At 46.7% G+C, this 15,898-nt stretch overlaps 1 protein-coding gene across 2 annotated transcripts; it reads right to left on the minus strand.

Annotated features, from left to right (window-relative positions):
* Positions 1 to 2,735: 2,735 nt before the first annotated feature.
* Positions 2,736 to 14,143, minus strand: LOC132582720 (zinc finger protein 37 homolog). Of its 2 annotated transcripts, none has more exons than XM_060254419.1 (4): positions 14,007 to 14,143; positions 6,977 to 7,647; positions 4,864 to 4,968; positions 2,736 to 4,611 (listed from the first exon to the last, which is right to left on the minus strand). In XM_060254419.1, the coding sequence occupies exons 2-4, from the start codon at positions 7,608 to 7,610 to the stop codon at positions 4,358 to 4,360; spliced, it is 993 nt and encodes a 330-aa protein (XP_060110402.1). In that variant the 5' UTR covers positions 7,611 to 7,647; positions 14,007 to 14,143; the 3' UTR covers positions 2,736 to 4,357. The 2 variants fall into 2 exon arrangements, with proteins under 2 accessions (XP_060110402.1, XP_060110403.1); XM_060254420.1 differs by lacking the exon at positions 14,007 to 14,143 and adding an exon at positions 12,616 to 13,000.
* Positions 14,144 to 15,898: the final 1,755 nt, after the last annotated feature.

Raw genomic sequence — 15,898 nt, forward strand, 5'->3', positions numbered from 1 at the left:
TAGCTCACATAACAAAATTTTTGTTCACAAGACTCCACAGCTTAGAGGGAGTATTGCTGCCAAGGCCCCCCAACTTCCAATTTTTTATTTTATTTAACACTCCTCTCTCTCGATGCCAGGTGTGTCAGAATCAACAGCATGAAGAGAACAGAGTCCTTGCTTTTGTTTTGCATTCAAAGAGAGTGTGTGGCTTCAAATCTCCTTAAGAGCAAAGCTGCATGGAGGGTAGGGATGCCAGCCTCCAGGAGGGACCTGGAGATCCCCTAGAATTACAATCCTTTAGACTACAGAAGAAGATATTGGATTTATATCCTGCCCTCCACGCCGAAGAGTCTCAGAGCAGCTCACAATCTCCTTTCTCTTCCTCCCCCACAACAGACACCCTGTGAGGTGGGTGGGGCTGGAGAGGGCTCTCACAGCAGCTGCCCTTTCAAGGACAACCTCTGCCAGAACTATGGCTGACCCAAGGCCATGCCAGCAGGTGCAAGTGGAGGAGTGGGGAATCAAACCCGGTTCTCCCAGATAAGAGTCCGCACACTTAACCACTACACCAAATTGGCTCTACAGAGATCAGTCAGTTTTCCTTGGTGAAAATGGATGCTCTGGAGGGGAGACCCTATGGCATTGTAACCCACTGAGGTCCCTGTCCTCCCCAGCCTCAACCTCAACATCTCCAGGAGTTTCCCAACCTAACTCCAGTTAGCTAGGCCTCTGTACACTTCTGGACTCTGTCTGCAGAGCCTAGGGCTGCCAAGCCCCAGGTCCGGGCGGGGATTCTCCCACCCGGGAGGTTCATCCCCCAACGTCACTGGCACAATGACATCACCCAGAAGTGATGTCATAAAAATGGTGCCTCCAATGCAGTGCCGCTCTAGGTGTTTCCAGGAAAACTATGTTTTTTTCTGGACGCTCTAGCTGTTTGGGAGGTAAAAACTCTATGGCGCATAGGTACTATAGAGTTTTTACCTCCCAAATGGCTACATCATCTGGGAAAACCATAGAGTTTTCCTGGAAACACCTATAGTGACCCCGCATGGGCGCTGCCATTTTGATGTCACTTCCGGGTGACATAATCGCGTCACGCGCTTGCTCCGTGCGTAAGAGTGAGTCCCCCGCTGCGGGAAGCTGGAGACTTGGCAACCCTAGCAGGGCCTGGCTTAGATTTTTTTTTTACGTAAAAGCAACTGCTCATGTTTGTGTGATAAAATCAATAAATAACTACAAGTCATTTCAATATAAGCATAATGGATGGCCCACAATAAAAAAAATTGCCCCACAAACCAAAAAATCCTGACTATGGCTTTGCACCACTTTGAAGTAGAAGATAGAAGATGAAGATATTGAATTTATATCCCGCCCTCCATTTCGAAGAGTCTCAGAGTGGCTCACAATCTCCTTCACCTTCCTCCCCCACAACAAACACCCTGTGAGGTAGATGAAGATATTGGATTTATATCCCACCCTCCACTCCGAAGAGTCTCAGAGCGGCTCACAATCTCCTTTACCTTCCTCCCCCACAACAGACACCCTGTGAGGTAGATGAAGATATTGGATTTATATCCCACCCTCCACTCCGAAGAGTCTCAGAGCGGCTCACAATCTCCTTTACCTTCCTCCCCCACAACAGACACCCTGTGAGGTAGATGAAGATATTGGATTTATATCCCACCCTCCACTCCGAAGAGTCTCAGAGCGGTTCACAATCTCCTTCACCTTCCTCCCCCACAACAGACACCCTGTGAGGTAGATGAAGATATTGGATTTATATCCCACCCTCCACTCCGAAGAGTCTCAGAGCGGCTCACAATCTCCTTTACCTTCCTCCCCCACAACAGACACCCTGTGAGGTAGATGAAGATATTGGATTTATATCCCACCCTCCACTCCGAAGAGTCTCAGAGCGGTTCACAATCTCCTTCACCTTCCTCCCCCACAACAGACACCCTGTGAGGTAGATGAAGATATTGGATTTATATCCCACCCTCCACTCCGAAGAGTCTCAGAGCGGCTCACAATCTCCTTTACCTTCCTCCCCCACAACAGACACCCTGTGAGGTAGATGAAGATATTGGATTTATATCCCACCCTCCACTCCGAAGAGTCTCAGAGCGGTTCACAATCTCCTTCACCTTCCTCCCCCACAACAGACACCCTGTGAGGTAGATGAAGATATTGTATTTATATCCCACCCTCCACTCCGAAGAGTCTCAGGGCGGTTCACAATCTCCTTTACCTTCCTCCCCCACAACAGACACCCTGTGAGGTGGGTGGGGCTGGAGAGGGCTCTCACAGCAGCTGCCCTTTCAAGGACAACCTCTGCCAGGGCTATGGCTAACCAAAGGCCATTCCAGCAGGTGCAAGGGGAGGAGTGGGGAATCAAACCCGGTTCTCCCAGATAAGAGTCCGCACACTTAACCACTACACCAAACTGGCTCTTTTACACAAGTAGAAGAATCAACTGCACCCAAGGGGGGAAGAAACATGAAGTTTGCTATTTTATTTTTGGTCTTTAACTACTACTGTAAACCAACATAAACGGAAGCGGGATAGAAACGTTTTAATAAAAATAAACTTTCACAGCTTTGAGGGTCAGTGTTGTCCAGAATATTTCATTTTGGTTTTTTCCCCCAAACACTTCAATGTAGTATGACCTGATGGAAAGATACCTTGTGCTACCCCCTCCACAAACAAAAGTTTGGATCGAATACTTTTTAAAAGTGAGACTAGCCGCACAATTTTTTTTCCAGTATCATATTTATTTACTGCACACAACAAGGCTGAGGGGTACTGACCCCCACCAATATCATAGTCAGTTATTGTATTTCTCCCTTTCCAAATGTCACTTTCATCATGTTTTAGTGCACATCGCTTTTTGCATGGCTCAGCTCTAACATACAATTGTAGGGGTTGCAAATCCATCCTTTTGACTTGCTGCTGCCCCACATTTCTGGTTCCTTCTGCATCCTTTCCTTTTGTAACCTCCTTCGTGAGGCAAACTACCCAAACCCAGTCCAGAAGCTGGAGAAAGAAAGGAGTAGGGAAGCAGGATACCATCCAGTGGTCCACAAATAGAGAAGGTTTTTGAAATGCAAACTTAATTTGGGCTTTCTCGAAACCCCCATGAGAAGTTATGCTCACGTCGGCTAGTAGAGATGGTGCTGAATCAGATCAATATCTGTATCCAACAGCTCAGCTGCTCTGGGGGCAATCACAGTTAAAGCACTTGAGGGGACAAGGGGAAAAGGTGAAAGCCAATAAAGATACAAGATCAAGTTTATTTAGTATATACTTCACAGGCTTTAAAATACAAGGTGGTGGGGGAGACAAACTCCTGGAAGAATTCAACATCCCGCTTGTCTCTCTACAACAGCATTAGAAAGCCATGCTTTCAAGGAGATTTCACTGCAACCTCTAGCCCAAATTATTCACACCCATGGGGGGGGGCATTATCTGGAAAGAACAGCTGCTGTTAACCTCAGTTATGCTAAAACTGAATTGAAGCCCCGGCAATATTAACCCTTCTACAAAGTCAGATTGGGGCACAGCATGTAGGGAGGGCCTGCTTATTGTCATGACTTTTTAAAATTCACCCTGTTTAGAGAGGTGGTCATTTATGGCTTTCTTGCACAGCCTTGCGGCAAGAAATCTGTATTTCAGCAAATGTAGATGCCTCAACGCTCATTGACCTGTCTTCACCAAATTCTGGTGCAAAATCTGGCCCTCTTAACTTATGAAGCTGCTAACATCACATGGAGATATACAGATACTAGGCCAACAGTTTTGCTACAGACCTGTCCACACCCACGGCAAACTAATAATGAGCCATTCAGCAGCCATCAAGAACGCTTCTGCCTAATTCCTCATCTCACTCTAAGCCTCTGTGCTATTCACTAGGATGCTCCTACCTTCATGAGAAGTTCATTTTTAAAAATCTGGTCCTTATCTATCTGTGATACAGAAAGCGTTCAACCCGAAAACATATCCCTAACCCACAACCTTGTACATGCGTAAAGAGAACTACCCCAGCAAGTTTTAAGATGCGGTGAAGTTAGATATGTGGGGGTCACATTACATTATACAACACATCCTGAAAACAGAGACGATAGGTATACGCTGTCCGAATGGTGTCAAGCATTCTTCAGTTTCATCTCCAGCTTTGCCAGGATATTTCTAGGAGGGTGCATCTGGGTCCTCAGACTGCAAATGTATATTGACGGTCGTTTCTCCAGCCTGTCTTTGATAAAGAGAGATGCCAAGTACTGAATAAAAGCAGAGCAATTAGAGATCATCAGGGAGATCCCTAAACAGCATGCTGTGGGCACCTAAATGTCCTCAAATACCATTCAGTAGTGGATGGCTAGGATGGAATACGAGAGGACAAAGGCCGCGCACTCTCTGGGAGAAGGTTACTAGGGTTGAGGAGGACCGGAAGAGGCGAGCCCGCAGCCAAGGCCTGCTGGCCTAGCAGGAGACCGAGGCTGTACACGTTGGAGTTAAGGAGGTCATTGCCAGGCAGAAGGATTCCGAGCTGCTTCTGGATTTCTTGCAGGACCTGGAGCTGGCATTGCTGGTTGAGGAGAAGCATGTCGACATTCTCTCGCATCCTGGTCACTGTGGAGAAAAGACAATCAGCCTTCCATCCTTCCGAGGTCAGATTAGTACCCAGCTTGCTGGGGGGGGGGGGGAAGTGTAGATGACTGGGAAAGGCAATGGCAAACCGCCCCGTAAAAAGTCTGCCATGAAAACGTTGTGAAAGCAACATCACCGCAGAGTCGGAAACAACTGGTGCTTGCACCTTTACCTTTATTTCCTGCCTGCCTGAGTAACCATCGGGTAAGCCTGCAGAGTTCCCCATATACTTACGTTCTTCAAGTATCAGTTCTGAACGATCCACTGCTTGCTTCTCCACTTTGCTTGAACAAGACACCCCTTGCTTCTCTGCTTGGCTTAGCTGCTCCTTGACATGAGCTAGAAGTTGGAGGAGGCGGCAGAGGAAAAGATGCAGGTCAGGTTGAAGGCCTCATAAGTTTTATGCAAGCAACCCTATTATCATACAGCAATGCCGATGCTTCACACTACTCAGAGCATTTTTTAAAGAAAATGCCTATCAGGGACTCATTTGCATATTAGGCCACACCCCTAACAGCGCCATTATTTCACACACCACTTTTTTGTAGAAAAAGCCCAGCAGGAACTCATTTGCATATTAGGACATACCCCTGAAACCAAGCCAGCTGGAACTGCGTTCCTGCTCAGAAAAAGCCTTGACGCTACTAGCTTTTCACGTCAATAAAGAGGGACTAGCCAAGTAGCACAGATAATCACATGTTGGCCACTCATATCTGATTTTGAATATGATATACTTCCAATCAATCCATATTACTCCATTCTGATTTATTTTTAAATTATCTGAAAGTAGATTATAGCTTAAAGTATAATTGCAGTCATGAACCTTTAAAAATATTATACCGTTTTATCTGAAATAATGTCAGTGGTAATTACCTGTAATAAGATTGTTGCTCAGTTACTTTATGATATTTGAATGTAGAATTCTGTTTATTAATAAACTACTACGCCCTGCTCACACAGCGTGTTGACTCCATGTTAAAGTGACCCGGTTCTGTTCTGAATATCTTTGTTCCAGATATTATCAATCAGACTGCCATGCTGCAATTCGAATCACTCCGTGGTGAAACCGTCTTCTGCCGTCCACACGACAGCACCATGCAGTTCTTTTTTCTCCTTTTATGTGCATTATGTACACAGGTTAACACATTATGTGGGTATGCAGTTATGCGCATATTGCTAAGTAGTAAAAAAAATGCCAACCGTAAACCGGATGTCTGAGGCTCCTTTTGCTTCAGGACAGCCTTCAGACATCCGGAAGTTGGACGAGAACTATCCAGACGGCGGGGTGAAACCGGAGAACTCAAAAAACACCACAAAGGAGCAGGTAACAAAATACTCCGGTTCCGAGAAGGATTGGGGGGGGGGGGGGGGGGCTACTACGAGTTAATACCGGGAGGCAGATGCTGCTGTCTGATCAGCCACTTTTGATCTGGTATGAAACAGCAGCGACAACTGATTATACTGTGCATCTGAACAGCTGCCTGGTTTCATTTTTTAGAAAACCTGATTTCACCCTCACAGTTCTTATATTCCGGGGATGAGGGTCCTATGCTTTCCGTTCATGAACCTGTACCCTTACCATTTACCCATTCTTTCTAGCCTACCATTTATTACCAAAAAGAATCTGTCCATACTACAAGCCGCAAATATAAGATTTGGATTTTCATCCTATAGATCAGGGTCCCTAGTGCGGTGGTCAATGACACCCAGGTCCCTACCAACCACCTTCCCGGCACTCACCAAATGTTTTAGAAACGGGGGTCAGGGGGATCTTTTGCCCAGCAGGCTTCCAATTGACTGCACAGATTTTTTAAGAAGTTGCTGTGGCAGCAGCTGCTACCATAGCGCAAGGATTTCTACCTCATGTCTGAAGTTAAGCTGAGATAAAATCACATGGTATCTCTCACCTTTATTTAAGTTGACAATACCGTTTGTAAATACTCGCAAAATTCTATAAAATGTTTTCCCCTAGAAATGTGTGTATGCAAGAAAATATAATTTTATTATGTTCATTTTATGCAAGAAAATATAGTTTTAAAGCATGTTCATTTTAAAAAGCATTCAAACAGAATTCCTGCCTGAGATGCTGAAGAGTCACTATTTGGGTTATACGTGACCTCATTTCCAGATACACAGTGGTTGGCTTCGCTTCTTGCGGCAGCCATCTTGTTTTTACACCCACCACCCTATGAGAATTCCAAAGGTGCTCACAGGGTCAAAAAAGCTGGGAACCCATAATGCGGATCAATCACTGGGCTCAGAATTCAGCCAAAGATTTTTATCCCCAGCAGCAGTTCACTTTACCACCATCAAGGGCAGAGACCCAACTGGAAAGAACTATCTATACCTGTTTCAGAACTGGGTGGCATCACCCTTACATGGCTCGTCAGATGCTTCATGAAATTTTTGTGGAGAACAAACATCTTTTTACACTCCAGGCATTTGTAGGGCTTCTCTTTGGGTTTTTCCTCCTGTTTGGTGTGCCTAGTGCTTTTCTTATGCTCAGCTTTCTTCTCTAGGTGGGTTTTACTGTGGATTGAAAGATTTGACTCTCGGGCAAACATTTTCCCACATTCCTTGCACGTAAAGACCTTCCTTTCAGTGTGGGTTTGCTGATGGATCACTAGACTTGATCTCTTGCTAAAGTTCTTCTCACAAGTCACACATTCGTAAGGCCTCCCCTCGGCATGGCTGTTCAAATGTTTCAGAAGAGCAGATTTATCTTGGAAGCTTTTGCCGCACTGTGAACATTTACAGTCCTTCATCCTTGCTGGTCCTTTCAGATGGTTAACTATCACCTTCAATATCTTGGGGCTTTTCACTTGGTACAGATTTTTACTGCCTTTCTGCTGCCGTTTCTTTTCTTCAGGCTTCCTGGAAGTTCTTCTGCACTCTGAACTCGAAGATTCATTTTGTCGAGAGGTCCCCTCTTGACAGTCAGTGGCTTCCACGTGAAGTTCCTCTTCATCGGCATCACTCATGACTCTTCCATAAGGACAGTCTCTCTCTCCTAGAACGCTGAGAGAAAATGGTAAACCCTGATTAAAGGTAGAAGGTACCTGTGCAAGCACCAGTCGTTTCTAGGGTTGCCAATCCCCAGGTGGGGGCAGGTGATCCCCCGGTTTGGAGGCCCTCCCCCCGCTTCAGGGTCGTCAGAAAGCGGGGGGAGGGGAGGGAAATGTCTGCTGGGAACTCTGTTATTCCCTATTTATTCCCATAGAAAATCATGGAGAATTGATCCGTGGGTATCTGGGGCTCTGGGGGGGGCTGTTTTTTGGGGTAGAGGCACCAACTTTTCAGTATAGCATCTATTGCCTCTTCCCAAAATAACCCCTAAGTTTCAAAAATATTGGACTAGGGGGTCCAATTCTATGAGCCCCAAAAGAAGGTGCCCCTATCCTTCATTATTTCCTATGGAAGGAAGGCATTGAAAAGGTGTGCCGTCCCTTTAAATGTGACAGCCAGAACTCCCTTTGGAGTTCCATTATGCTTGGCACAGCCTTGATCTCGGCCCCACTTCTAATGTCTCCTGGCTCCACCCCCAAAGTCCCCAGATATTTCTTGAATCGGACTTGGTAACCCTAGTCGTTTCTCACTTTGGAGTGACGTTGCATCACGACGTTTTCACGGCAGACTTTTTACGGGGTGGTTTGCCATTGTCTTCCCCAGTCATCGACACTTTCCCCCCAGCAAGCTGGGTACTTATTTTACCGACCTCGGAAGGATGGAAGGCTGAGTCAACCTTGAGCTGGCTACCTGAACCAGCTTCCGCCGGGATCAAACTCAGGTTGTGAGCAGAGCTTGGACTGCAGTACTGCAGCTTACCACTCTGCGCCACGGGGGTCTCTAAACTCAGATTGGTTAGCCCCAAACTTTAGAATGACTGAAATGACAGTAGAAAAAAGTTACAGGCAGAAGGTAGACAAGCAGCAGAAAAGGAAGCGACTGGTTGTATGAAGAGTGATTGACTGTGGCTGTCCTCCAGATTTTCTTCCCGTCCAGCTGCTCTTTGGCTCTGCACATTTATGAAAGGCACTTTATCAAACTCAGCCCTCAACAATGCTTCAGAGTCCCCTAAGTCAAACGTTTCCAAGATTACCTGCAACGCGACAAGCCAACCTGTTTCTTGTCTGTATGCCGTATATTAACTTGCTTTACTTTCAGACCAATTTGAAGGCTTTTTACAAGATCACAGGGTTAATGGTGAACAGCCATATTAGCCAGCAACAGACATACGAGAAGAAAATGGGTGTAGGGACAGCTATTGAGATGAATATTGTGCCATCCCTTCCATGGTGGGTATCAGCTGCAGGAACCAGTTGTCTGGATGCTTGGAACAGCCACCAGAAGATGCCCATTCCCTCCCACCAGCATCACCTGCTAGATCATCAAACCTCATATTCTTAGACCAAGGTGTCCTCAGAACAGAGGTGTCAAATTCATGTTACAAGGGCTGAATCTGATATAAATGTCACTTCATCAAGCCGGGCCATGTGTGCCGTAAAATGCAACATGAGGTATTAGAGATATAAAGATTATTTCAGATGCTGAATGGCAATATCAGGCTTGATTGGATTAGGTATGATATACAGAGGGGTAGCAGGCATGGAGATATCAGCATTAGTAATAAGATAGGAAACCCAGATCCCAATTTGGTCCAGGAGGATTCATCCAGGATGCAAAAAAAATGGAAATAAGTCTAAAGAAATGGACAGTGACTCATGAAAGCTCATACCCCACCACAAATTTAAGGTGCTACTGAACTCTTACTCTTTCTACTGCTATTAGAAACCAGAACGTTCCAAAACCAGAGCCTGAAGATCTCCTGGTATCACAACTGAACTTCAAACAACAAATCTTTCTCCCCCTGGAGAAAATAACTGCTTTGGAGGGTGGACTCTATGGCATTATATTCAGCTGAGGCCTCTCCCCTCCCCAAACTCTGGGAACTCCACAACAAAATCTCCAGGAATTTCCCAACCTGGAGCTGGCAATCCTAGTCAGGACTGGCCCCAATGAGTTTTCCCTCAAAGGCTAAAACAGGTCTGGAAAGGGCCTCCTCATGCTGCCCTTTACTGACAGAACCAAGCTTGCCACTGAAGAAAAATGGAGGACCTGGCAAGATGGGCCAATAGAACGTGAAGGCAACTTCCCCAGTGGCCCAATCCTCGTTTGTCCTGGGGCTGGAGGGATTGAGTGACAAGCTACTCAGACAAAGGGAGGGCACATATGAACATGAACATATGAAGCTGCCTTATACTGAATCAGACCTTTGGTCCATCAAAGTCAGTATTGTCTTCTCAGACTGGCAGCGGCTCTCCAGGGTCTCCAGCTGAGGTTTTTCACACCTATTTGCCTGGACCCTTTTTTGGAGATGGCAGGGATTGAACCTGGGACCTTCTGCTTCCCAAGCAGATGCTCTACCACTGAGCCACCGTCCCTCCCCTCATCATCAGTATGACTTAGCTTTTATATCTATAGGATTCCATTCCTCCAAACCTCTGTTCCCTGCTTGGAGAAGGGAGTGGAGAAGGGGGAAGCTTGGCCATCTCATTGTCTAGAGTAGACCTATTAGCATTTGTATGGTGGGCTGAGGTAAGTCTAGAGCTGCTTTCCCATTAGCAGGGTCGCGACCCAATACTGGGACACAGAAGTCTCAATACCGGGTCACAAGAAAAGCCAAAGCTAGCCCTGCCCCCAGCAAAGCATGAGCTCTGCTTCCTTCCCCCGTCTCTGCTGTGCAGAGAAAAGATAGCCTTGAAGACTGACACAGACTGCAAAGCCTCAGCTCTGTTTGATTTCCTTCCTTCCCCCGTCTCTCTGTTGTGCAGAGAAAAGCTAGCCTTTCAGACTAACACAGGCTGCAAAGCCTGAGCTCTGTTTGGCTTCCTTCCTTCCCCCGTCTCTGGGTTGTGCAGCGGGGAGCCTCTCCTTCCTTCTCCACCCCCCGCCCCACCCAATGTTTGAGAGAAAAGCTGGCATCCACTGGCACTTTAGACCCATGAAGTGTTCTTCAAGGTATGAGCTTTCATGTGCATTGCAGTATGTTCTTTTAGGGAAATTTCCCCGGGAGGCCTGGGCAGCAAAAAAGGAGGGGATGTTTTTTTCAGCTGGTAGGGGTGGGGAGCATTCCAGTGGCTATTTTTTTTACCAAATGACCCTTGGGCAGAATTTTTGCTGGCTGGGGTCATCTGATGGTGAGTAAGGCTTTTTTTTTTCTTTGTCCCCCTTCTTTCTTTCTTTCCTTCCCTGCAAGTGATGCTCTATCTGTATTCTTGATGCTGAGGGGGGTTGGGAAGCAACAGTGGGAGGGCTTCTAGTGCCCTGGCCCCCCTGGTGCACATTCTGGTGCTTTTGGGGCACTGTGTGAGAAAATTTTGGACTGGATGATCCTCTGGCCTGATCCAGCCTGGCTTCTCTTATGTTCTTTCTTTCCATGTCTTTCCTTTCCTTTCCTTTCCTTTCCTTTCCTTTCCTTTCCTTTCCCTTCCATTTTTACTGGATGAAACTTTTCTGTTCATCGTACTGTTGTTGCAGACATAGGAGCTCTGCCAATGAAAAGTTGGCACCCCCAGTTGTAGCCAGCTGGCCGTTCTATGAGATTTCTGTGTGAGTGAGTGAAAGTGAGAGGCATGGGGCAGAAAGATATTAATGGAGATTACTGCTGTATATCTCAACAGCACTGGAAGTGATGGTACTACGAACTTGGCACCATTTTACTAGTCCTGCCAGTAAAATGACACCAAAATTAAATTCTTCCTGTAGATATTAAAAAGGATTTAAGAAGTTCACTGGCTAAATATCTGCATAACAGGTTGCTTTTAAAGCCATGGGAAACACAGCCAGTAAAAAGCTGCAAGGCCCTCATAAATATCCTTTTTGGGATAACTGCAGAAAAGCTTGTATCAGCTTCATATAACTTGAAATTAATTCATTAATTGCAGTACAATTCTCTGCTACCTTTCACAGCAATTTCCCAGTGTTTCAGCCAAGGAAAAGTATGAAAAATAGCTATCAAAAGATTTTCTGGAAACCAAACAAACTTGGTTGTAGCTTGAGGCAGGGTTCCAGTAGTAGCAGCTGAAGGAAGGGCCTACTAAATGTGCCAGGATATTTTGAGGAACAGCAGCTGCCAATGCCCAGTGTGGGTGGTACACAGCGCTGGCATTCCTGATTGCAATGGCAACAGCACTCCCAACTGCATACACTGGCCAGTGCTGTTGAGGAACGGGTGTGTAGGTGGTGCAGGCAATTGAACATGGGCATTAGGAGTGCTTGCAAGTTGGAGAAGAACACACAAACAGGTGCATGCAGGTGTGGGGGTGGAAAGAGAGGCCTCTGAGATTTTTTTCTGAAAATGGTTACTTCAGAAGAAGAGGCAGGCTTGTGGGAGTGCCTTGGAAGTGACATCACAGGAAAAGGTGTAGTTTTGGTTCAGTGTGCCCTGGAAGTGATATCACTTGACCCGGAAGTGACACCACAGGAAATAACATAATTCCTCTCTCCCAGCTCCACCCCCAAAGTCTCCTGGCTCCACCCCCTAATTTTAGTGGGCCACAAAAGAGAAGTGTAAAAATAACCAGGCTACAGGGGGGGAAAGTTTGGGAAACCCTGGTCTACAAACTTCCCTTCCTTGCTTCTCTGCCAGGCGTGGGGGAGAACCTGTTAAAGTGCAAAGTGGAGCCTTGGCTCCTTTCAGTCCTCCCAGGAGAAGATGCATTTCTTCACACACCCCAATACGTTTGGATCAGTAGCAGAACAGCTTCTCAGCTCAAGAGATAAGAGGAGAGCTTTCCACATTTACCCAAATGTGTGTCTTGCATACACAAACCATATAGTACATACAGAATGCTGCTCACTACTGGGACAGAAATCAGAGCTGCCAACAAGTTTCATCTGTAGCAAAATTTTGCATTTGAACTATTGCAAGAAAGCGTAGAATTCTTGCAAGAAAATTTCATAGGCATGAAAAGAAAACAGGCCTACCAGCTTTTGAACCAGCCTCTGTAGCTTCATGCTCCAGAGCAGCTTCTCTCTCTGATACTTAGCAAGCCCCAGCGTTTGCTGGGAGAACTTCACTCATTCATTTTTTTAAAACTGTAGCTGCAGTTTGAAACTACCTGAGCAAACCAAGCCAAATTGTTCAGGTCAACTGGCAATCTGGAAGAATTCTGCCTCCACTACCAACAGGTCATCATAAGGGGCAGTGAAAAAGTTCTGCCATAGGGTTGCCAGGTTCCAGGTGGTGACTGGAGATCTCCCAGAATTATAAGTGGTCTCCAAGTAATTTGTAAAAGAGAACAGTTCCCCTGGAGAAAATAGCTGTTTTGGAAGGTGGACAGTATGGGTATTGCATAGCTGAGCTCCGCCCGCCTAGGGTTGCCAGAGCCAATTCAAGAAATATCTGGGGACTTTAGGGGTGGAGCCAGGAGCTAGGTTGTGACAAGCATAACTGAACTCCAAGGGGAGTTCTGGCCATCACATTTAAAGGGACCGCACACCTTTTAAATGCCTTCCCTCCACTGGAAATAATGGATAGCGGCACCTTCTTTTGGGGCTCATAGAATTAGACCCCCTGGTCCAATCCTTTTGAAACTTGGAGTGTTTTGAGAAGATGCACCAGATGCTATGCTGAAAATGTGGTGTCTCTACCTCAAAGAACAGCCCCCTCCCACAGCCCCAGATACCCACGGATCAATTCTCCATTATATCCTACGGGAATTGGTCTCCATAGGGAATAATGAAGTGCTCAGCAAACATTTCTTTTCCCTCCCTCAGTTCTTTCTGATGACCCTGAAGTGGAGGGAGGGCCTCCAAACCGGGGGGATGCCCTGCCCCCACCTGGGGATTGGCAACCCTATCCAGGCTTCAGCCCCCAAACCTCCAGGAATTTCACATCCCAAAGCTGGCAGCCCTACACCCAGGCGAGACAAGTTTGAGAGCTCTGGCATAGGGAGGCCAGCAGAACCCAATCAGGAAAGGCTGGCCAGCCTAGTGGTGAGAGCACTGGGCTCAGGCTTGGCAGAACTCCAAGTTCTACCAAGCCTCATCAATGAAACTCATTTTATGACTGGGCCAGTCTCTGTTTCACAGCCCAGCTTTCCAGAGCTGCTGAGATGATTACAATGAGAGAGCACCATGGATTCTCAGCCCTGATGGCCTTACAAGACAGGAGGGGGAAAATCTAAAGTAACCATCTTATACGAATAAAAATTACACTGCTGACGTCTCTGGTAGGGAGAGAATTCATCCCTATTATCTCTGTAGGAAGCCCCTGAAACAAAACATTAAGTACAAGTTAAGAAAAATACTTGGCAATCTGCAGAAAACATTGCAGGAAGGAAACAGAAAAGCACAACCACAATGAGCCTTAGTACCTTCCACCTCTAGAGATCTTTCTCACAGCCTAAGAGTAGCCACTTTGCATGCAACCTGCTCCAAACTCCAGACTCTTGGCCTCCATTTCACTTTTCTACACTTCCTTCCCACCAGTGGCCAATCAAAGGAATCTCTTGTACAAAATGGCTGCTCAATGGCCTCCGTGGACAGCCTGGGCTTAAGAAAGGAAGGCTGTTTGCCTGGTTGTCTTTTCCAGGGTTGAATTGCAGAGCAAAATGTAAGCATCAACTTCTCACAAGTGCTATAACCTGGCCAGGGTTGGAGGGAAAGTCATCTCTTCTCTAGGCTCATGAGAGGAATTGGAGGCCCAAACAACAGTGTTTGGTGAAAATCAGTTGCTCTTGACACACTCTGCCTATAATTTACTACAGCATTATCTCGTCCTTCCTAGAAGGCGCTCAGGGCAGCGTACAGGGCATTATCTTGTCCTTTCTCCATTTTATTCTCACAACAACCCTGTGAAGTAGGTCAGGCTGACAGAGAGAAAGCGTGACTGGCCCAGAGTCTCCAGCCAAGCTTGAAAGAAGAATGGGGGATTTGAACACAGGTCTCCCTCCCTAGTCCTAGTGCAACCACTACTTTGCATCACCTCGTTTTCATTCTAGGTCACAAGGAAATGGTCAGGTTCAGCAATGGGAGCATTTCTCCTTTTCTCTGCTTGAGAGAGGAAAAACAGTGCACATGGCCAAACAGATCTTAAACAAAAGAAGCCAGTTGGTTGATGTTCTAGGCAGCGTTCCCTCTAAACTGTGTGCTTAAGGGCCACTCATTAACACAGGGAGCCCCACTCAGCAGCAATCTGGAGCAACACAGGGTCTTACACCGCCCATTGCCCATTTTAAGATTACAGCAGTTATTTTCTGCTCCTCGGGATGTGAACTGCTCCGCTGGGGGGGGGACGCAGAGGGAACATTGATTGCAAGGGGAAGTTTGGAGGGGGGGTAGCACCTCAAGAGTTTTTGTTGTTGGATGGAGTTGTTGGGTTAGTTAATGACTTTTAGTAGGTCCAAGGGAGGTTAGAATTGGGCAGCCAAGGGTCAGGAGGGACTGGAAGAAAGCTGGAATTCCAGGGTGAGGTCCTTAGTGGATAAGTATGTGGGTTAGTTTAAAATGACAACAATAGCCTCATACCCCACCCTAGAGCTAGGGTTGCCAAGTCCAATTCAAGAAGTATCTGGGGACTTTGGGGGTGGAGCCAGGAGACTTTGGGGGTGGAGCCAGGAGACATTGGGGGTGGAGCCAGGAGCAAGGTTGTGACAAGCACAATTGAACTCCAAAGGGAGTTCTGGCCATCACATTTCAAGGGACTGAACACCTTTTAAATGCCTTCCTTCCATAGGAAATAATGGATAGGGGCACCTTCTTTTGCGGCACATAGAATTGGACCCCCTGGACCGATCTTTTTGAAACTTGGAGGGTATTTTGAGGAGAGGCACCAGATGCTACACTGCAAATTTGGGGCCTCTACCTCAAAAAACAGCCCCCCCAGAGCCCCAGATACTCGCGGATCCATTCTCTATTATTTCCTATGGGAATACATCTCCATAGGGAATAATAAAGTTCCCAGCTGATATTTCCCTCCCCTCCCCCCCCCCGGCTTTCTGATGACCCTGAAGCGGGGGGAGGGCCTCCAAACCGGGGGATCGGCAACCCTACCTAGAGCTTAGGCAATTCCTGGTGACTTGCGGGTGAAGTGAGGGGAGGGGGAGAGGCGGGGCTTAGCCAGGATGTGATGCCATACATTGCACCTCTTCAAAGCTGCCATTTCCTCCAGTGAAACTAGGGTTGACAGCTCCAGGTTGGAAAATAACTGGAGATTTTAGGAGGTGGAACCTGGAGAGGGGACTTCAGTGGGGTGTAATCATAAAGT

This window comes from Heteronotia binoei, chromosome 14, assembly GCF_032191835.1.
Source record: "Heteronotia binoei isolate CCM8104 ecotype False Entrance Well chromosome 14, APGP_CSIRO_Hbin_v1, whole genome shotgun sequence".
In the NCBI taxonomy this organism is placed as follows: domain Eukaryota; kingdom Metazoa; phylum Chordata; class Lepidosauria; order Squamata; family Gekkonidae; genus Heteronotia; species Heteronotia binoei.

Coding starts and splice junctions, on each gene's coding strand:
- LOC132582720 (XM_060254419.1), bottom strand. CDS start 7,610: ATGAGTGATGCCGATGAAGAGGAACTTCACGTGGAAGCCACTGACTGT. Junction 4,969..6,976: donor GCCACCCAGTTCTGAAACAG/GTATAGATAGTT, acceptor TCCAACTTCTAG/CTCATGTCAAGGAGCAGCTA. Junction 4,612..4,863: donor AGAACTGATACTTGAAGAAC/GTAAGTATATGG, acceptor TTTTCTCCACAG/TGACCAGGATGCGAGAGAAT.